The sequence below is a fragment of the Nesoenas mayeri genome (genome assembly GCF_963082525.1).
Source record: "Nesoenas mayeri genome assembly, chromosome: 11".
NCBI lineage: Eukaryota > Metazoa > Chordata > Aves > Columbiformes > Columbidae > Nesoenas > Nesoenas mayeri.
This window is the reverse complement of record NC_137563.1, coordinates 18,575,405-18,596,023: the sequence shown is the minus strand read 5'-3', so window position 1 is coordinate 18,596,023 and position 20,619 is coordinate 18,575,405. Positions and strand designations below refer to the sequence as shown.

Here is a 20,619-nt window from a genome sequence, read left to right as displayed (position 1 = left end):
ATCTTGCACCAGGGAGACAATGGTGCTTAAAATACCTTGACTAACAATCATTGCAATGTTCCCAGCTTACGTGAATATAGCATGTTCCGTGTGTCCCTACTGGTTTTTGGAAGGTTTATTTTCATTTTCAGCCAGCTGATCTAGGAACATTTTTGTTACTGTAGCTTTCTAAGTGTCATGTTTGTTAGTGAAGTGATTGCTGGAAGTTTCCCTCTTTCCCTAAAAGGCTTTGTTTTAATGTGGCAAGACCCCAGCAGGAGTAATCAGAGAGAAAGTGGAAAGAAAGGCCAGAAACTAAAAAATACAAAAAGCCCAGCAGAAGTGCACTGGCTGGAAAACTCTGCAATAGAAATGGGAGATGCTTTTTTTTTTTTTTTAAACCCTATTTAAAGCCAGTTAATGGTCTCTCAGCTGCATAAAACAAGTCTTCAAGTGCTTCAGGTATAATTGCATTCTTTGTGCCAGAATGAGAAGACAACAAATGACCTGAGGCTTTAAAAGATTTAAGTGACTTACATGTTATGTAAAAATAGTCAGCAGGGTTGGTGCCTTGGTCTCGTGAGGAGGGAGTTAGTCCCAGTTACCACTTCGTGATGTTCTTTGGTCCAGGTTGGACACAGTCTCCTCTGTGAATTCGTGTTGCTGTGAACACGTGAGCGTATTTCAGTGAGTCTGTAGTGAGCCCCTCAGTTTCCCTACCTCTAAAATTGAACGTAAGGAGCCCCTCAGTTTCCCTACCTCTAAAATTGAACGTAAGGACTTCTCTGCTACTGGAAGGAAGGTCAAAGATAACGACTTTAAAATGCTTTACAATTTTATAATACTTTGATCTTGCTATTAACTGAGTCTTCTGCTTTTGAGTTTGCTACCAAAGCCAGCTGTCTGGCTGTTTACTTGTAGTGAAGTGCCAGCCTTGGCTGTGGGGACTGCTACTGCGAAAGGTATCTCTAACATATAGCTGCTGCCTGCTCTCTGGGACAACATATACAGGCCCTGTACTCACTGTACAAAAATTTAGAGGTCTTTTTTACAACAGTGTCTGGGAGAATTAAGATTGGAGATCTGGAGGTGGCTAGAAAAAAAAACTATGTACACTTAATCGGGTCTGATTCAGCTGCTAAACATGCCAGATCCTATCAGGAGGCAAGTTATTCAACTGACATTTCTGAGCCCATTCCTACAGCCAGATTTGCAGAAGTAGGATGAAATGTTCAAATGCCTGTGCTTGCCTAACTGTGCAGTACACAGGATGGGATTTATATATAAGTATCCCAGCGTAGTCATGTTTGTACATCTGTGCTCTAAGTGGCTTGAGGACTTGGGTATTTTGCCTCTATTCCATTTGCTTTTGTTACAGTGATGTTCCTCCTTCAGTAGCATCCTCTGTCGGTGTCCAGCTCAGGATACCTGCTGCCACAAAAACCTCAAACTTGGAAGTCTTTAATTTTCACACCCAAATACACAGGGTCTGATCCTGGAATATGCCACATGCTTTATCTCCCACTGCTGACCACTAGTGTTTAGGGCACTTGGTCTCACTGGGCTGAGCTACTTTAAGAGGGAAGGGAGGAGCCAGACGAGGCTTCCATCTCCCACAAATTCAGAGGAAGATTATAAGATTGTCTTGACGTAGCAGTGTTGGTTCCTAACGTGTTTGTCTGTTCTCCACAGGCTGGTACACTCCTCCGAAGGAAGATGGCTAATATTGAGGACTGGTGTATACTTGGACCAATGTCAAGAAAACAAGCTCTTTTTTATGTTTTCCAACACACAGACTCAAGCTATGAGTGCCCCTATAACAGCCGTACTGAAGACTTTAGCTATTAGATAAGTTAGTGGATAATCTGTCGACTGACACATAAAGTATAAGTTACAGCCTTACCATTCCGCTCTCCTTAGGCATCTGGACTGAGCAGTTTGGGCCTTTGCCGTATTCGTTCTTATGGATTAAGCATATTTGGGCCATGCCCTCCCTTCTCCCCTTTTGTTTTTTAATTTGGAAGTGTAAGCGCCCTACAGCAGGCTATTGAGTTACTACAGATCATTCAATAGGAGTGAGTTGTTCACACATTTCTGTGTATTTCTTACCTTTTGCAAAATGCAGACTGCCGAGACTTGCGTTGTATCGTTTCATTTAAAGCCAAGAAGTTTAATACATTGTTTAATACTGTTTTAGGAGATGTCAGGTCTAGCAAATCACAGTAGTTTTTCTGGTCTAAAATGACAGCATTTGTAGTATTTCCAAATTAATGATATAGGAAAAACACATGTATGTTAAGTCATTAAACATTTTTCATGGCTGTATGAGAATATGAACTGTTTATTGGAAAAGATGCTCTTTGTTTAGATTATGTTGATGTTGTTGGGTTTTTTTGTTATTTTCTTTTTTGATTTTTTTTTTTTTGGTTGGTTTGGTTTGTTGTTTTTTTTTTAGCAAGAGCAAGGCTGTGCCAATAAAACCTTGTAATTAGTCACTTCCACTGGGGCATCAGAACTTGCTGGGCTGTTCCTGCTACTTGTTGGCTCAACCTCCTTAACAAGAAGAGCCACAGTATGAAGCTTGAAGTTATTTAAAATACTAAAAACCTTTTTAGGTGTTCCATTTTATTAACCGGGTTGTTGCAATCATTTGTAAACTAATGAACTTATAGAGTGATTGGCACAAATCGAGATGAAAGTCCTTGAATGAAAAATTTTTATATAAAAGCTACAATAAACTACAAAAACCATCATCTGATTTAGAGGTTTAAGAAATGTTGCCATAGTCATGACGGATTTGTTATTGAGAGACTAAGGGGAACTGTTTTCTTTCTTTCTTAGGAAATGAATCTGGGTCTGTGTAATTACACCATATGTCATGGCCTTACCTAAATCGATTCTGTTTTGGTTGTAGTACTAGTCATTAGGCCTTTGCACCCCTCTGGGGCTGAGGTAAGGGTGTGGACCTTGGATAAGCACTTTTAGAAGCGCAGGAGCATGTTTTTGTTACGGATTTTCAGTTGACTATCACATTTGTGCGCTTTTCTTTATCAGGCACCCGCAGGTCCTTGTGCAGTTGCTTCTAGATCCAGTTTTTAGCTCGAAAGAGGTGATGGGCGAGGTGTGGCACCACTCCCATCCCCGCTGTCTCTGGTGTCCGGTGGGTGACTCCCCAGCCTTTCTGCTTTGCGGTTGTGCCGGTGTCCGCACCCCCGGGCGTTGCAGCGGCCGCTGGGGGCGCCGCCGCCGCCGCCCGCCCCGGGCAGCCCCGCACTCCGGCGCATGCTTCGGTTTGGGTTCCATTGCTCATTGCAGACTTACTTGGCAATGTACAGGAATTTGTAAACTTGCATCAAGTTTATGAATAAAAACCATTTTACGAAGTGCGCTGTGTCCCTGCTGGGTCCCGGGCCGCGAGGGGGCGAGGCGGGCACCCGGGGGCGGGGCGGGTCCTCCCGGCCGCCAGGCGGCGCACCTGTGACTGCCGGGGCTGTCCGTGCCGCCGCGTGACCGGAAGTCCGCCCCGGGGACGTCGGCGCGCGGGTGGCGCAGAGCGCCGTGACGGCGGCGGGAGCGGCTCGGCCGGGGCGGCGACGCGATGGAGCCCGCGGCCAAGGGTGGCTTCGTTCTCGGTAACCTGGCGGAGGTGGTGGAACGCGTCTTCGGCTTCCTGCCCACCAAAGCGCTGCTGCGCGCCGCCTGGTAAGCGGCGGGGCCGCCGGGGGCGGGCGCCGCCGTGGGGGTGTCTCCGCCACCCCGGAGGTAGCGGGGCCGGGGCGGGCCGCTGCTGGGGCAGCCCCGCCGACGCGGCGTGTCCGTGGTGTGTTGCAGCGTGTGCCGGCTGTGGAGGGAGTGCGCCCGGCGCATCCTGCGGGCGCGGCAGCGCGTCTCCTGGGTGTCGGCGCTGGAGCCGGGCCCCGCCGGGGGACACGCGCTGGTCCACGCGCTGGCCCGCGAGCTGGAGGTGGGTGCGCGCGGGGGCCTCGCGGCGCGGGCGGGAGGGACGGTCCGGCGCGAGGCGCGGAAGGGGGATCGGTGCCCTCGCGCCTCAGGTGGGGCTCGCGCCGGCGCAGCGGGCGGGAAAGCGGTTTTACCTCAGGGGCCGCCCCGGGGAGCGGCGCCGGGGCCGGCGGGTCAGCAGCCCGGCCCAGCCTTTCCTCCCCTCTTCCTGCAGCAGGTGCACGTCCTGCCCCAAACCGTGCTCTACATCGCTGACGCGGAGACGTTCAGCGGGCACGAGGAGTGGCACGAGCAGAAGAAAGGTAACGCTGAAGTAACTTCGCCCCTTGAAGTGCTTGGGATGTAGGTACCGCACATAGAGGGAAGTCAGCTGAAAGGGGATTCTCTGAATTGTAAGGGAAAGTAAATCTTTTGCATGAAACCGTGACCACATGGTTTTGTATTTGTGATATGAAACACTTGTCCATTGTTTTACACGGACGAGTTCCTATCTCGTTCTCTGGAGGATATTGATTCTGTTTGCCTGTGCTCTTACCAGTTAGTACTGGTTGCCAGGGCAGCCACCAATGGGCAGTGTTGGTTAAATAGGACGGGACTGATTGCAGGGTTTGTTCCTAAACAGTTCAGAACAACTCACTTCTCTCTTTTTTTTCTTTTCCTTCTCTTTTTTATGTTTTTAACAGCCAGGAAAAGAAACAGTAGAGAAACAGCAATCGCGCTTGAAAAACTATTGCCAAAGCGATGTCAGGTTCTTGGACTGGTCACCCCAGGGGTTGTAGGTAGGAGGAAAATGTCCGATTTTGTGAGAGATCAGCTTGAAGGTGTCCAATGTATCGCTTGTCTATTTTGGTTCTCGTTTATCACAATTTCATTTTGAAAACACAGACCTGCAGACTGGCGGCAGAGTTGTCACGGTGATTACCTTGTTCAGCATTTGGTTATTACTTTAAGGAGTTCACAAAGTCGCTGCTAAGTCACGTGCAACTTAAATTCTTTCCTCATGTGGTGCAGTAATAATGAAAAGCGTTGATTTAATTGAGGAGGCAGCTTATTGTTTGGGGCTTTTTTGTTTTGTTTGGTTTTTTTTCTGGCACCTTACTGTAATTATTGAATCTTGGGTTTATCTGTATTTTTCAGAGTCACGTTGTGATTGATTGTACAGGCCATCCTCGGTATATACCTGTTTGTTATGGTTTAGCAGGAGGCATATGCAACAGCTATGGAAAACTCACAGCCTCCCCTGGCAGTCTTGTTCTGGTGCTTCACTTTTTTATCATTACAAAGTTTTTTCATATTTTTTTGCCTTAAATTATCTTCCCGTAACCTAAGTAGGGTATTTGTTATCACTAGCATAATTCAGTAATACGCTCCTAATATTTACATCAGTTTTATACTGTCATTACACACTTTTGTAACGCCTTAAAATCTGAATATGTTTGTGTGCCTGCAGAAGTTGCCAGGAAGGCTTTAGACAGCTGTATTGCACAGTGCTTGTTTTCCAGCTGGTTTATATTTGGTGTGGCTGGGGGGAAGTGTCCAAATATATCTATGTTTCCTTGTCTAATGTGACTTCAGCATGATCTTTAGCCAGCAGGACTCCTACGTGCTGCTTCTTACTAAAGCATTGATTAAAAAGTCACACCAGTTATCAAATATGTTGTTATGGAAATGAACTATCGTGTTTTGCATTGTCAAAGTCGTTCTACATGTTTTCATCTGCGTTACAGTGTAGATGAGAGTCTTAGAATCGCTGAATGCAAGATGTCTCATTTTGTATCTTTGTAGTTACCCCGATGGGTTCAAGCAGCAATCAACCTCTAGAAATCGAAGAGGGTGAAGCTGGGTTTGCTCTGCTGTTTCCCAAAATCGATGGGGTGAAAATACATACCTTCCATTTTTCAAAAGATGTGAAGAACAGGGTCTTTGATGAAAGTAAATTTGCTGAAGCAGGTATGTCCTTGTTCTCCCCTTTACTTGGGCTTTGGTGGTGTTGCTCTTTTAGGCTCCAGTGTGGAACCAACAGCTGCTGTGCTAATGCACAGAGCATACTGTGGCTCCCTAGTGCTGCAGTGGGTAATTACACATCACTGTTCTTCCCATTCCATGGAGTATTAAGATTCAGTTATCCTGAGTATTGATCTCAGATTATCTCAGGTTCCAAGTGGAGCTGTTTGGAGGCAGCTGTTAGATTTTGAGCAACCTCTAATTGGTTGAAAAATAACGATAAATGAGTTTGTGCCATTGGGCATTATTCCCATCGCTACAGTTTAGAAACCAGTGGGGAGGAGCTGTTTCTCCTCTGAAATAACTTTGCATTTAGATATTAAGTTGGGTGTTGTAGCAAGGAAGGGTAGAACTGAAGACAGCACGTTTCAATAAATACAGTTTATGCTCTTCATGCTGTGTCCTCAGCAGGGCAGATCACTTATGAAGAATAATGAGGGTTTCTTGAGTCTTCTAGGAACCTGCAAGTTTCTGCCTTGGGATAAGCAACTGGCTGATATATGTAATGTATTTAATTTTCAGGTAAAGCTATTTATTGTGTTGCGGTTCTTGTTGAATAGCCTCTACACTCAGTTTTTATCTGTAAAGGGACAGTTAAGGCTGCCAAGTAAAACTGGAGAGCTGTGCCTTCAGAGGCTGTGGTAAAACACAAATGCTCTGCTAAAGAAGTGGAAAGGTGGAGGAAGCAGATGGAGTCATCTTTTCCTTCCTAGACTCTTTCCAGAAATTCTTACTTATGTGAGGAATACAGTCCAGCTCCTGGATACCTGGGCAGCTTGTGCCTCGTTTACCCCATTGCAGCAACAGAAAGCCATTACTAAAAGTGTGATGTATTATTTGAGGAGAGGCTGGGATGGTTGGGCGTAAGGGTCAGGATTTAAAAATAAGAGGGTTGGTGTTTGTGTTTTTGTTTAAAGGGCTGAAGAATAACCCAGATCTCCGGGTGGTTCTTCTGTTTGGCTACAACTCCTGGAAGTCTGGTGCAACTCGATTTCTTCATCAAATAGTCAATCCTTTGAATGAAAAAAGTATCATCCTGGCTGGGGGACAAGTGGAGAGCTTTACATCACTCATCTCTGAGAAGTAAGTACCTTTTTCAAGGTAAATTGTAAAGAGTTAAAATAGGAGAAAAGCTGCAGAAGCCATAGCATTTTTAGTTAGTTCATATTAGAAATGCCCATTAACAGTAGTAAAAGTAGTATTTTTTCTTTTTTTAAGAGAATAAACTCTAACTGCTACACTGTGATCTAGCCAGAAAAGCTGGAGGCTTCATATGACTGTTACAAAGTGGATTCTGGAAAGCCAGCTGGACTGTTATTCCAGATTAGAGAGCTGACCATATATTAAATTATTGCTAATAAAGCACATGTAGGTAACTGCTGAAGCCAGTGTGTCCTGGCCAACCTCAAGTCATAAAGAAACGTGACTCTGAAGCCATAACTGACTGTGGTCCTGGATTGATATGTAAATGCTGAGTATTTTTGTTTATCTGAAGTTTAACTAATAGCTTAATTGGAATTACAGAGTTGTAACATACACAAACTGCTGAATTTGGCACGTTTCATAGGTAGGCTTACACTTAATCTCTGATAATGGATGTGAAAGTTTTTCCTTGTGAAAGGTTGCTAAACAAAAAGGTTGCTGAAGTTTGAAGGCTTTGATTTGCTTTTTAACTATTTGTTAATATATTTTTAACTGTTTTGTTTGGTCTTTTTAATTTTTAACTGTTATTTAGCTGTTTGACTTTCAAAATCACTAGGATGATAGTCTGCTTTGAAACCTGCTTCTGCCACAGCAGAATTTTATTCAGCTGGGAAGCAATCTCTCTGGAGCACTCTCTAACTGGTTTGCTGTTGCCTTTCAGTAACAGCGTCCAGCCTGGCGACGCGTGCGGTGTGGTGGGGCTGGCTTTCAGTGGTCCCCAGATCCAGAGTGCCACTGTCTTGTTAGACCAGGACGTAGCTGACGAGAGGACAGCAGAAGCCGCCATGCAGCGTCTCAAAGCCGCAAACATCCCCGAGCATAACACCATTGGCTTCATGTTTGCATGTGTTGGCAGAGGATATCGGCATTATAAAACCAAAAGGAATATGGAAGCGGATGCGTTCAGGAAGTTTTTTCCAAATGTTCCCCTCTTCGGCTTTTTTGGACATGGGGAAATAGGATGTGATCGAATAGTTACTGGGAATTTCGTATTGAGAGAATGTAATGACATAAAGGATGACCTGCTTCACGGTTATACCACCGTTATGACTCTTATTCATCTTGGTTCAACTAAAGCAAACCAAGTTTAAATATGTTTTCAGTGAGCTGTTGGTTTCATTCCAGAAAGCTGAGAAGTCCGGAAGAGTGGACATCTTGCAATCAAAGCCCTTTGCAAAATGTAAACATAATTTTGGTAATATAATTGAATCTTGTAGTTGGAATAGAGTTCCTTATGATAGCTGCAAGAAAGCTTTGCATTTTGTGTAATCTCCTGTATACATCAGAATTGCAGGTAAATGAGATTTGATGGATTTTTCCAATTGAAGAAAGCCTCTTCCAGATTGAGAATAGTTGCACAAATGGCAGTTGGAGTCCAGATATCAACATGTAGAAAGGAGCAGTACTTTCATGTGCTCTATTTAGGTATGTAAAACAGTCTAGAAAAACTACTGATGCATACTGAAATGCTGATACTTAAAATCCACCATTTTCTGGGTTTTACTTCAAGAGAGGTGCACAACCTGCCCAGAGTTCTATTTACATAAGTCTTCAGAGAAAAATAGGAAAGTGCTCATTAAATAAAGATGCAAATACAGAAAAAGTACCTTGCCTTCTATTCTTAGAGAAAAAGCTCTAATTTAAAGAGATGTTGTCCAGTTATAAACTCGTCTCACCATCTTGAACTGAATTTCAATTGTCTTAAATATCTGTTTTAGAATAATATCTGATACTTTGTGTGTACCAGCAGTTTCAGTCTTTGTGTATTTTGGTTTACCCAATCAAAATGCACTGGTTGCCTTTTCTTTTAGATTCTCTTGTGGCATGATGCTCTCTATTATAAACCTTTAAATCCAGAGTACTGAAAATGAGAACCACCTGGTATCTTTATGTTCCTTTAAAAAGCTTTTTGCTTTTTTAATTTGAAATTGTGGGGAACACAAGACCCAGTTATATTCTATTTATATAGAACCTTTAAACTTTTAAAGCATATTTCTCCCATGCTTTTACATCAGTCACCTGTTTTGATTGCTGCAGCTGGCAGGCAGTATTGCAAAGTTCCAACTAAGTAAATTCAGCATAGTCTCAGTATAGCTAATAATATATTTTCTTACTTTGAAATTATTTTCTCCCTTTTATTTTCACTTAGTAATAGAATGACAAGAAAATAAGATTAATTTTGCACCATTTTACCACACTTCTAACTGTCAAATGAGGCAGCTGGCCCGTTTTCAGTGTAGTAAAGAGAAAATACTTAGCTGTATGTTGTACAACAAAAATAACGGTATGTTGCTTTAAATGTATAAATGAAGACTACGGTTGGCAACTTTTTGCCGTTAAAACTTTTCCTGAACTTGGCCTGATGAGCTAAGGTAGAAGTATATCTGTCCTTAGAGTGAACTGTGGGTTTCAGTGGGTGCTGAGCACAGACAGCACTTGCCCGGCCTGTGTTGATGTTTTTGATTTGAAGACAGAGGGATGAGCTGTGAACTCCCAGTGGCCTTTAGGGATAAGGGTGTAGTAAGTGTGGGTGTGACCTGGAAAACGTTTAGTGGCTGCATTCAGACGGAAAAGTATTTGGAAATGAAGTATGCTTGAATTTTAAGAGAAGCCTCTGTGTGGGAGGTGGATACATGTTTTCTCTTTTCAGCATAACTGGAATGTCACGTTTGGCCTCTTCTGTCTGCATGAGATACATGTTTAACAGGAGGCAAAGAAAATGTTGCATTTCTGTAACACAGACAGGATTACTGGAGCTGTTAGTGTGAGTTAGGGCTTGTTGGATCGCTGCTAGCCTAAGTCCATGAACTTTAACTAACTTTTTGCAGTAGTAGAAGTAGATGAAGAACGATCAACCACGTGTCCTGAACTACAGTGCAGACATGTCCAGAAGTGTCCAAAGAAGCAGCTGGTGATTTCCAGTGATGGCGCAGCAAAACGGGAAATGAGAGTGTGGTTTGAAGGGGCTAATCATCAGCAAGGTCCTGTAGCTGTGGACACTTAAAAGGTAAACATAGTGCAGAGAAGATGCTGGGTGGGAACCCTGAGAGCCTGCACAAGAGTCCAGGATCATTTTTCCAGCCTCAGGGTGTGGGGATGAGCACAGGGGAGCACAGAACCACGCACTGCATGGCTGGAACTGCTACGCTGTCTCTCCTGGAGCGTGTCACGTCTTTCAAGTTACAGGGAAGTGGTGTATTGATAAAACTGCAACGTCCGTGATTAAAGTGTTTTGCTACCCAAATTCATTTTGCCTCCACACTGTCATTTGCTCTTCAACCACAACAACCCCTGAGTGAAACCAAAATATATTTACTTAAAAGGTGCACATACCAAAAAGGCAGCGCTTGTTCTTAATTGATAGGAAGTTTTGCAGTGCAATAATTTGTACCTCTGTCACTCAAAAGATAACCATGAGGTTTTAAAGTGGACAAAGTTAGTTAAATGAATGTTCAAGAATTGAGGCAAATGTGAATAGCAGGACTGCTCTAAAGATAATTATCTGCAGTTACAGTGCTGATGGAAGATATGATTACAGCAAGAGACTATAGTCCCTAAGTGACCACCACTGGATTTTGGTTTTGTTAAGAAAAAAAGAAAACCTTCAAAGTCACAAGACCTGCAGGGAGGAGTGGTGGTTTTGCTGACAAAAGGTAAAGAACATGCTTTTTCCACATATTTTGAATAAGAATAATATTTCATTTTACATTTTTTCTTAATGCATTTTTCAATTCAACTGTAGGCTTAAAAAGTACAAAAAATCATAGGCAGGTGCTGTATAACCTTGCACTTGCACAACCAAAACAGCAATTACCAAACAAAACTACTATTATTTTTATTTAAAAATTACTAATCCAAAAATCTCCTCATTATAGGATGTTTCTGTAACATACAGTTGTAAGAAAGTGAGAGTAATTGGATAAAGAGAAGCCAAATTATGCTAAATTGTCACAACTGTACTGCCAGGAAGTAATTTCAGTTAAAAAGTGTAGAAAACTGCAAAGATAGTGAACTTGGATTTTGTTGCTTGGTGTCAGATTTGTTTTGGCCCAAGTTAACACTGGAACAAGCCTTATTTTAACAGATGAATGAGTCAGACTGAATCCTGCCCCCTTGGCAGGGAACAGTAAACCAAGATATGGAAATGATGCAGCCAAACTTTGACTTTGAGGGTGCAGCAGAGGAGGCTGATAAGAATGTTAAACCTCAGACTGAATTTTGCAAAAAAAAAGTGTTTACATATGATTCTTAATTAATTTTTAGTTAAAAGTCTACCTCAAAACTCAGTGTCATTACCCCCTCTTAGTTAATTTTTGTTTTTCTAGAAATTGAGAACTTCTTTCTACTAGAAGTAACTCTGTAGTGGTGTTCATAAGCTTTCATATGGGACACTAACTTTGGTATTGGCCTTAGTTTTCTAAATCTCCATTGCCATTCAGATGCTTCCTTCTGTTTTACTTGGTGGAATGATACAGGAAAAGAAAAGTTGGAGGTGTGGAAGTTTGCATAGTTAGAAGTTACAACGATAGTAAATGTGCATTTAAATGCTTGGTTGTTTTTTGTTTTGTTTTTTATAGCATTTTTTATATTATAATTTCTCAGTGCTCTGCAAACATTAAGAAAATAATTTTTTCCTCTTTGATTATTTTTCATGATTATTTTGTGGGGAAGATTTTATTTTTATGGTATGAATCTGTGGTGGATCTCTAAAATACATTCCGTCTTAATACAGCAGTTGTATTTTGTGCACACAAAAGCAGATAAGAATAACGTTAGACTCTAATGATCACATTTCTTGCAATTTTTCCTGTTCCTTAACCAGTTTCTCAGCCGGCCACAGGCTCCAGAAGAGGCTGTTGTTTCAGAGCCGCTTTGGATTAGCTGGGAGTATGTTCTGTCTAGCACTTTGTCTCCCAAACTACAGGCTCAAAGGTGTGCAGCGAGGTAAACTGAGCTCACTTGTGGTGGTGGTGGCGGCGGTGTGCTTTGGTCGTGGTACAACAGCGTTAGGTCAAATAAATACAAGTTCAAACATTGTAGGACCCTTGTACTGATTTTATGCCTGCCAGCACTTCATACCAATGTAGGGTATTTTTCTAAACAGACAACATACAGCTACAGTGAAAAACTGGAAACTTTTTTTAAAAGAAAAGCATAAGATAGGTTTGGATTATTTAGAAATTATATTTTCTGGATAGTTATGTTAGAATTATTAGGAGAGAAATAGCTAATTGGAATTTTTTTAAGAGCTCTGATAAATTGGGAGCAAGAAGTTTTATTCCTGAATGAATGAGATTTGTTCTTCTAAATGCTTTTAAGAAACAATTTCTAAATTGCCATCATTAAGTTTTACAGCTAGATCCTCACTGACGTCAGCAGGTAGGACAAACTTCTCAAATATTTCAGAGCGATTCACATCACTGGATCAGTGGCAGTCGTCACCTTTTCAAGATAAATTTTCACAGCTCTAAGAGTTAGAAACAGTTTTTTTAGAATAAGCTTGTCTTAACTGAGTTGTCAGTATGGCAACAGCGAGAGCAAACATTAATCCCCTCAAAACAGGAACTCTCCTAAAATCTCCAGAACTGGTGAAAATGACTGAATAGTTTGAAACAGCGGGAAATTCTGTGATGGAGAATGCACAACATTGATTCAAATTACAGAGCCCTGTTAAAAAGTGCCACCAGTGGATGCTCAGCTACATTTTTACAGCCCATCATTTTCCTGTACAAAAGCTGTAATCAAAGTATCATTACTTCAAGAGGATAATTTGAAAACAGTCTCTTTTAATGTAGGCTGAAAAAGAATGTTCAAATGTTACACAAATTGACAGAGGTGCATTTAGAAGTATCAGAAATTGGTTGTAGTTTTAATTTGGGGGATGAAAACAACAATATCTTCCTGTTATTTCAGGTTCTACAGCTGCAGGTTCTGTTTACATGCCCTTAGCCAGCTACAGAAATCATTCCTGGGGAAAGGTTTTGTGGAGTCACAGTCCCAAACATGGAACTGAGTGGCACATTACGTACAGATTATTTGGAACAGGTTACATTCACAAGAAAAGCAAGAACAGACTTTGGATAAGCACAAGCAGGTAGCGTTATATACAATAATGAAAAAGCTTTTAGGTTTTTTTTAAATGTCTTTAGGTGTGCACATATTTGGAGTATTTTGTTAGCTCATTTTCCCCCAAAGTGCAGGAAATATTGCAGTACTTCCTTGAAAGAAGCACTTCTTTCACTCATCTTGACCACAGAAAGCAAATCATTTATGCCAGCATTCTGTTGATTATTCCTTATAATCTGAGATATAGGAATATTCCATCTCTTTATTTAAGTACATAGATGTCAACAAAAGGCATTATATCTGAAAGAGGCACAGTGAACAAACGCATCCTGTTAATCTAAATAACATTACCAGGGAATCATAACACATTTTAGTTCTATTTTTTTTCCCAAACTTAAACAGTTAAGTCTTCATTCATAGACCTGGGTTTGCATATGGTCATAGTACAAGTGAAAACTCTTCTCCAAACTAAACCACAGTCTCCTCAGTTTTTACCAGAAATAGCTTGATGTCCTTTAAATCTGAAAGGATCCTAAATACCAAAGGAACATAATTGAGGGGTTTGTTTTGTTTTTTAATGTAGAAGAGTTGGGTGTCCCATGTTAAATCCATAACCACCTTTGGCTACAGCTCTCCCTTTCCCTGAGTAGACCCTTCTATGTACCTATCTCCTGATACAAAATTTGCTGAACATGTGGCAGGAATTTTTAGCCTTTTAGGTAAGCTCACTGCTTTCCCTTTCTGCCTGGACTCCGGTCAGTTTGGTAGCTCCTAGTCAGAACACTCACAACAGAAAGCAATGACCCAGACTCCATTTCAATTTTGGTAAGTTCTCTCCTCCATTTCTTCTCTGCTTTCCATTTTCAAATAGCTCAGTCATACTATGAGAGCCCCTCTACTGCTCTTTAAAATGCAGGGCCAGGAGGAAAACCATTTTTTTTTTTAGCACAGTAAATTATCAAGGGGTCACACAACATTAAGAGTACCTTTAAAATGGGAAGTACTACCAAATGGACTTCCCATTGGTCTTCCTGCTTGGTATTTAACAATATAAATCAAAAAACTACACAGCACAGAGAAACCCTCTTGCTTTGTTTGAATAGCCATTTTTCCTCTTTTTGTTGCACTTCGCTCCAGTGTTTGGGCTACTAATTAAAAAAAATTATATACAGAGTAACATGTAGGAAACCTTATGTAGGTCTATAAAGAGATTTCCTGCTAATGGCTGGCATTTCTTTCTGCAAATGATCAAAAGTGTTTTGCAACACATGAAGAGACCTTTAGTTACATGATTCTGGAAGGAAAATAATGATCTTCAAGTATAAAAGAATTTTTGCCATAACACTATAATAGATCGTTGTGTAATCTTATTAGTGGAGGTTCCTAGGAAATTACTGTTTTCCTCTTGCCTCCATAACCTTTCAGCTGGTGGAGGGATAATTTTAAAGACACGAGCTCTCATGTTTCATGAAAACAGGAGTCAGACGAGAGACACTTTATTTCTCCTCCCTGCATATACATACAATCCTCTTTTAGACTCCAGTGGCTCCAGTCGCAAGATCTGATCCATTGGAACCAGCGTTTCCTTAGCTTTATTGCTCACAGAACTACTTGCTTAATTTTTTAAGCAAGTATTGCTAGAGAGCATTGTACTGCTTTATTAAATTATATGTAACATTGGCTACCCTGTACATTCGGTGGCATTTGACCACCTTAAAATGAATTTGTAACCTGATCTCATTTTGACCTGAACATCAAGTTCACACCACTTGTGAACTGAAATAATTAATTTTAGAAGCTGAAATGTTCTCCAATGGAATGGGTTTGAAGCAGTCTGAATCGCTAATAGGATTTCATTTGAGGATAACATTGCTTCAAAAATCAACTTGTTTGCATTTAAACATGGTTTTGGTTTATTCATCCTCACTTTTTGTACAAATTGTTTCCTGAATAACACATACAAGACTGGTAACAGTGAATAACTATTCCATGTCTGTCTAGAAAGCTGAGAGGGTTCTAAGAGTTTGTAGAGTACAACTTCAGTGCATTTATTTCTTACATCTATTAATACCTCCTTCCTGAATTTCCACTTAAGATGACCACAAGCCTTTTCCTTCTTCAATGAAAATAGTATACCAAACTTTAACATTATTAAGTCCAAATATCTCCTGATCAATAACAGAAGGAAGTTATCTAACAGCAGTTGTCTCTGACTAACTTTCACTGAGGCTATGCAAAGTACTTCAGGTAATACTGATTCTAATGGAGCTGTCGGTACTGCTTCAAATCTCCTAAACTCTGTATTTAATAGTGGCATGTCCCTATCTGATGAAAAATCACTTTTATCTTTCTTAGTCTTTAAAATAATATTATCAGCTTCCTTCAGAGTATCTGCTAAATGTCTGAAGGCCAGAAAATAACATGTAAGATTGGTTAGTTGGGGGAGAAAGTGATCTTTTAGTGCTTTATATAACTTAATCAGGAGGTTCTCTGGATCAGGTGCTGTACTTGATTTGGTGCCCTCAGATTCTACCTTCAGATGCTGAGCTTTAATGTGGACTCTGGTTTCTCTGACATGAGTCCTCAGAAGGTGATGTATTTTTCATAGTACCACCTCATGCTGAAAACTCTGATTATCTCATATTCTCTGGGCAGTGAATAAAAGATTATTTCCTATGCAGTAAAAAACGAAAATTATCTCATGGTTCTACCTGTGCATTACTGAACACAGTAACTTGTCATGAAAACATCTCATAAAATTCAAAAAGAAATTAGAGTGGTTATAGTGATTTCTGTGTAATTTGATACACCCTTAAAAATATGTAGAAACTCTGGTTATGTCTTAGTTGCAGTCTTCTCCAACACTAAGTAAGATGCCTATTTCAGTCTGTTTTCTTCTCTCATCTCGCTTACCACATCATCCTCTGCAGCTCTTGTATTCTTAGGGTTGCTCTGCATGTTGTTTTCCCACCATTCTTCCGCTCTAATGCTTTACTCTGTTATTATTTCTGAAAAATAAACAAAACACATGCTTTTAATTAACGACAACTTCCTCCCCTGCCTTCCTGATAGAGTCAAATCTTTTAACTTTAAATGTACTCACTGTTGCAGCCATTGCTGCTTGTAGTTTCAACCAAGGTGACACCACACTCTGAAGAACCTGTCCTTGGAATGGAAGCTTTCCTGACCATAAGAGACACAACAGGAAGGAAACAAAACAAACAAACAACACCAAAAAAACCCACAAAATAAAAAAGTTATAAGAGACAAGTTAATTGAATGATGCATCCAGTGAAAAAAAGTGACATGGATCTTTTGCAGTTACTTTAATAATATTTTTGAGAAACATGTATTTGAGGGAGACCAGAGATTAGAGGTAGGAACTCAGAATCTCTCCTGAAGTTAATGTTCCTGTTTGTCCAATTTCTCAGGTCTCTACTTAAGCAATTAGTATATAGCACAAAATTATTTTACCTATCGTTAACTCTTTAAGCATTTGGGAGTAAAATATCAATGATGTGATATTTTCCACACTTTCTTGAGGAGAAACAGATCTTTTAAATGAAGCTGATCTCTTGCTGTTTCTTTCCCTTTCTTTAATAGTAATTAGACATCTGCTCTCTTGAGAAGAGTCATGAGCTATTCTCCCTTCTGTCCAGTTTGTGTCCTGTGGTGATATAACTCCTCCACGAAGTCTGTTGTCTTGGACGGCTTAAATGGCTTTATTCCTACTCCCTGTTGTTTTGGCTGGCTGAGTTCCTTCCATCAATATACGCTTATTTTACAGGTACTTTGGCATTTCAATATGAACTTAAAGTATAGAAATTGAATGCAGTTTTATTTTAGTTTTCCCTAGGGTTTTCTCTGTTCCTCTATGCTGTGTGTGGTTGCATTCAGGCTTCTATATTGTTTCTAAGTAAAAGCTGCTTTATGTGTAATCTATACTAACTGGCTACATTTTTTCTTCCCATAGCCCTTGAACAGTATGTTTCTGGAGAAAGAAGGCCAGGTGGACCTGTACTGGCAGGTGAATTGCTTGTAGTAATAGGTGCCATTTGTTATGTCAGTAGCAATGTAATATCAAGGATTTTTGCATACTTTCCTCTTAGCCCCAGGCTTTATCAGTACCTATTTGTTGCCAGGGGGTGTGTGTTTGTTTCAAGATAGAGAGCGGCTAGATCTGGATACCTCCATACACTCTGCTAACAGGTTGTGCAGCTCCTGGGCCTAAAGTTTGCACAGAAGCCTACACCAATCAGAGACATTTTTCGGTGTTAAAAAAATTAATTGTATCTAGATATAGAGATATATATGGATAAGTTTTACATTCACAATGTAAATATTTCACTATCTTTGCTAAAACACAATTGTTGGCACGATGCCATGTCTTCTAGTGAATCCCAATAGTTCAAAAATAGGAATAGGTTTATGTGCTGAGCTTTTACAGGACTGTAGCAAATTGAACTGAGCATGTTCTTTAAAGTTTGGGATGTTTATTGCCTATGAAACAACACATTCCTAGAGAAAACTTGATAAAATAATGTAGGAAGCTAATGTACTGAACTGTTTTGCAGATAAATTTGGGATGTAGACAGTATTATTCTTATTAATCCCTACAACATGATATAAAATTATCTTAGAATACTAATCTTTGAGGAGACATAAAAAGCATAGTCTCTTCTTTGCAATGACATTCCCCATAATTTTTTCAGAAAGTAAATTAAAGCTACTCACTTTACTACCTAAATAGTTATATTGTATCAGTCGGAGACTCACTAAGATAGCTCTGCAGTAGGCTTTTCTTCAGCAAGTGCCAGAAACAGGGCAGGTTTAACCCTAGACTACTCTCTGTCTTTTCCAGTTCTAGTCAGCTTTTCTTCATCACCAGTCCTTGATGGCTTCTCCCTCTCCCCTCCCTCAGTTCTTCATTGTTCGTTTCACTCAGACATTCAGTTCCTTTCCTCTGTCTTTATTTTGTTCTACATTCTATCATTCTCACCTTTAGCTATTTCAAATACTGCCTGTTTTGTCATTATCTTTGATACTCTCTCCTCCTTGCCCTTGCAGGTTTGCTTTCCCAAACCATACCATCTTGATGAATCCTAGTACATAATCAAATACAGAGTGAAATCAGCTTAACAGCAGATTGTTGAGAGATTGGAATAAATAAATCCTAAACTGATAAAAATGTGACGACTCAGCTAAATATAAAGGGAGAATTATTTCCCACTGTTGACCCGGAGCTTTTCTTATGCAGCCCTCTTTTATGGGTTACATTTACCCTTACTGATGATTTGGTTTTATAAGCAGAGCAATGAAATATTTTCTCTCCGCCCCTGTGTGCTGAATAGATTTGTTGGTAGGGAGCATTAAATGCACTTGCACATGCCTGGTCCTGAAATCTGTGCCAAGCAGCCTGAGAGGAAGAAAACTTGGAAAGGAAATGGGGTACAAGTGATGGCAGGGACAAGAAAATAGAGCACTGAGTTCCTAAATTCTAAAGATTTGGTGTATAATTTTAGGGATTCAGTTTCTGTATGCTAAATTTCAATTAATATCTCTTCTTCTGCATCCCTCCAGCTTGCATTACTGTTTATACTAAAACCACACTAGAATCCTCTGCTGAAAGAGCCACAGAAATGCTTACTAACACACAATATGGTGGAAAAACTCTGCTTTCTGATTCTGGATCAAACAGATTTGTTAATAAAGAGTAGTAGTGGAAACTTGATAGCACAATACTTCTCTTAACATTTTAAATTTAATCTGTTCTCTCAAGAGGACATGTCAAGGATGACGCAAACTCTCAGCTAGCTCTTACAAGCCTCAGTTCTGCCCTCTTCCAGAATGTTATGGTACAGGTGGCAGATCAAACCTGGAAGCAATAATCCTTGTTTATACAGCCAGAAAGAGAGGAGCAGATTAAAGTATCCACTCAAGACTCCTGTGTTGGTCCTTTCAGTCAAGAGATAAGGACTTTTAGATGTGAAGTGTTTCTTTTATAGGCGAGTTCTCTAGCAGAAGGTAGTTATGCTACATCAGCCACTGAAGTGTAAAGGTGTAAGACAAGACAATTTTTAGCCAACTATGTTGCTTTATTTGTACTAAAGAAGCTAATCATGATTTTATGAGATTTCCTAAGCTAGTCTGGTATATAAAATAGGTTCAAGGGCAACTATGTTAAGACTGAGTTATTATTTTTCCAATAAAGAGGCCCTACTACTTGTTCTACCAGTTAGGTAAAGCTTAAGTAAATTGATTTCCTATAAATAGAGTAGTTGAACTGTCTAATAGAAGACTTGCACAGACCTGTCACTGCTGTTATTCTCAGCTTCTGTACTTTGCAGTGCAAGGCTCTTTGACCATAAAACTCAGTAGATTGTGTCTCTAGTCTTCTCCTAATTTTACTGTATGCAAGAGGAAAGGGATCCTTTAACAGATTACTCTCTGAATTCTCTGCTCTCTGAAGACTTTTTTTTGTCTCCACATGGACAAGCTTTACTTCTAAAGAAATGCTCTCCATACCTCTATGGGACTTGAATTATTTTTTCTTTAGTTAGTTAAAGCTGTATTCTAGTCTAATAACTTTAATCTGCAAGTGTTCTTTAGTGAACAACTGCTGTGACATTCCACTGCTAAGACAGGATTAATATTACTAAAATTACTACAACAAGGGTTTTTTTTAATACAAACTCTGTTTTATCAAATGCTCTCTATCTCTTCTAAATATATTCAGCTGTGGGAAAAACTGGCATTCAATGGGTTTCCATGACAGCAGCTGAGGTAAAACTAGACCAGCTATTCCAAAGGTCACTCATTGAAAGGCCCTGATCAGAGAAGTTGATTTGGCAATGTGATTATGGGAGAGCAAAGAACAGAACTGCAAGAACCTTAGGTTATCATAACCAAGGAGAAATGCAGCACAGGAGTAACAGGACGAGGCTGCAAGTCTGTGATGGCTAAGAATTACAGGGACTAGTAAGTTGCCTCATCAAGGCATAAATACATATTAACAGTATGTGGCAAAATGAGCTCTTACAAAAAGCACTGTACTCGAAAAACGAGGGGACATAGGAGGTTGGCTTGCATACATAAATGTATAGAGTAATTGAAGACAGTAAGTGTGTTTGGGCTTAGTGTAAGTGTACTGATAAATGCATTTGGTGTAACAGAGTCACATCGATTGGTTGACTTAATCCCAGCAACTGCTTACGTGTTTTCATGCGAGGTCCTAATATGCCTGAAATACTACTGAAACCAAACCAGCAGCACTTGCTGTCTAGCATTGACATCTTCATACTATTCAAATACGGATCATTCCAGATAAATAAGTTAGCCCCCTGATTTGTTCTAGATGTTAGTTACTTAACAAAAATCTACCTGGGATTGTTCTTGAATTTGATTCTT

At 40.3% G+C, this 20,619-nt stretch overlaps 3 protein-coding genes across 15 annotated transcripts in view; 2 read left to right on the top strand and 1 right to left on the bottom strand.

Annotated features, from left to right (window-relative positions):
- Nucleotides 1-2,732, top strand: part of UBE2Q2 (ubiquitin conjugating enzyme E2 Q2) — a 45,858-nt gene extending 43,126 nt beyond the window's left edge. For all 3 annotated transcript variants that reach the window (XM_080350987.1, XM_080350986.1, XM_080350988.1), the window contains one exon: nucleotides 1,672-2,732. In XM_080350987.1, coding sequence (XP_080207113.1) covers nucleotides 1,672-1,703 — 32 coding nt within the window. In that variant the 3' untranslated portion in view covers nucleotides 1,704-2,732. The remainder of the gene's footprint in view (nucleotides 1-1,671) is intronic.
- A 798-nt stretch (nucleotides 2,733-3,530) lies between these two features.
- FBXO22 (F-box protein 22) lies at nucleotides 3,531-16,871 on the top strand. Of its 9 annotated transcripts, none has more exons than XR_013922626.1 (11): nucleotides 3,531-3,681; nucleotides 3,811-3,943; nucleotides 4,154-4,241; nucleotides 4,623-4,718; nucleotides 5,725-5,889; nucleotides 6,861-7,026; nucleotides 7,808-8,326; nucleotides 9,978-10,153; nucleotides 10,655-10,799; nucleotides 11,969-12,090; nucleotides 16,816-16,871. XR_013922626.1 is itself a non-coding variant. In XM_080351340.1 (7 exons), the coding sequence occupies exons 1-7, from the start codon at nucleotides 3,578-3,580 to the stop codon at nucleotides 8,235-8,237; spliced, it is 1,182 nt and encodes a 393-aa protein (XP_080207466.1). In that variant the 5' UTR covers nucleotides 3,531-3,577; the 3' UTR covers nucleotides 8,238-10,580. The 9 variants fall into 9 exon arrangements, 1 of the variants encoding a protein (XP_080207466.1); XR_013922627.1 differs by having other exon boundaries at nucleotides 9,975-10,153; XR_013922628.1 differs by having other exon boundaries at nucleotides 8,433-10,153.
- Nucleotides 16,080-20,619, bottom strand: part of NRG4 (neuregulin 4) — a 23,820-nt gene continuing 19,280 nt past the window's right edge. For all 3 annotated transcript variants that reach the window (XM_080351344.1, XM_080351343.1, XM_080351345.1), the window contains 2 exons: nucleotides 16,316-16,395; nucleotides 16,080-16,220 (listed from right to left, as the gene is read on the bottom strand). In XM_080351344.1, coding sequence (XP_080207470.1) covers nucleotides 16,204-16,220; nucleotides 16,316-16,395 — 97 coding nt within the window. In that variant the 3' untranslated portion in view covers nucleotides 16,080-16,203. The remainder of the gene's footprint in view (nucleotides 16,221-16,315; nucleotides 16,396-20,619) is intronic.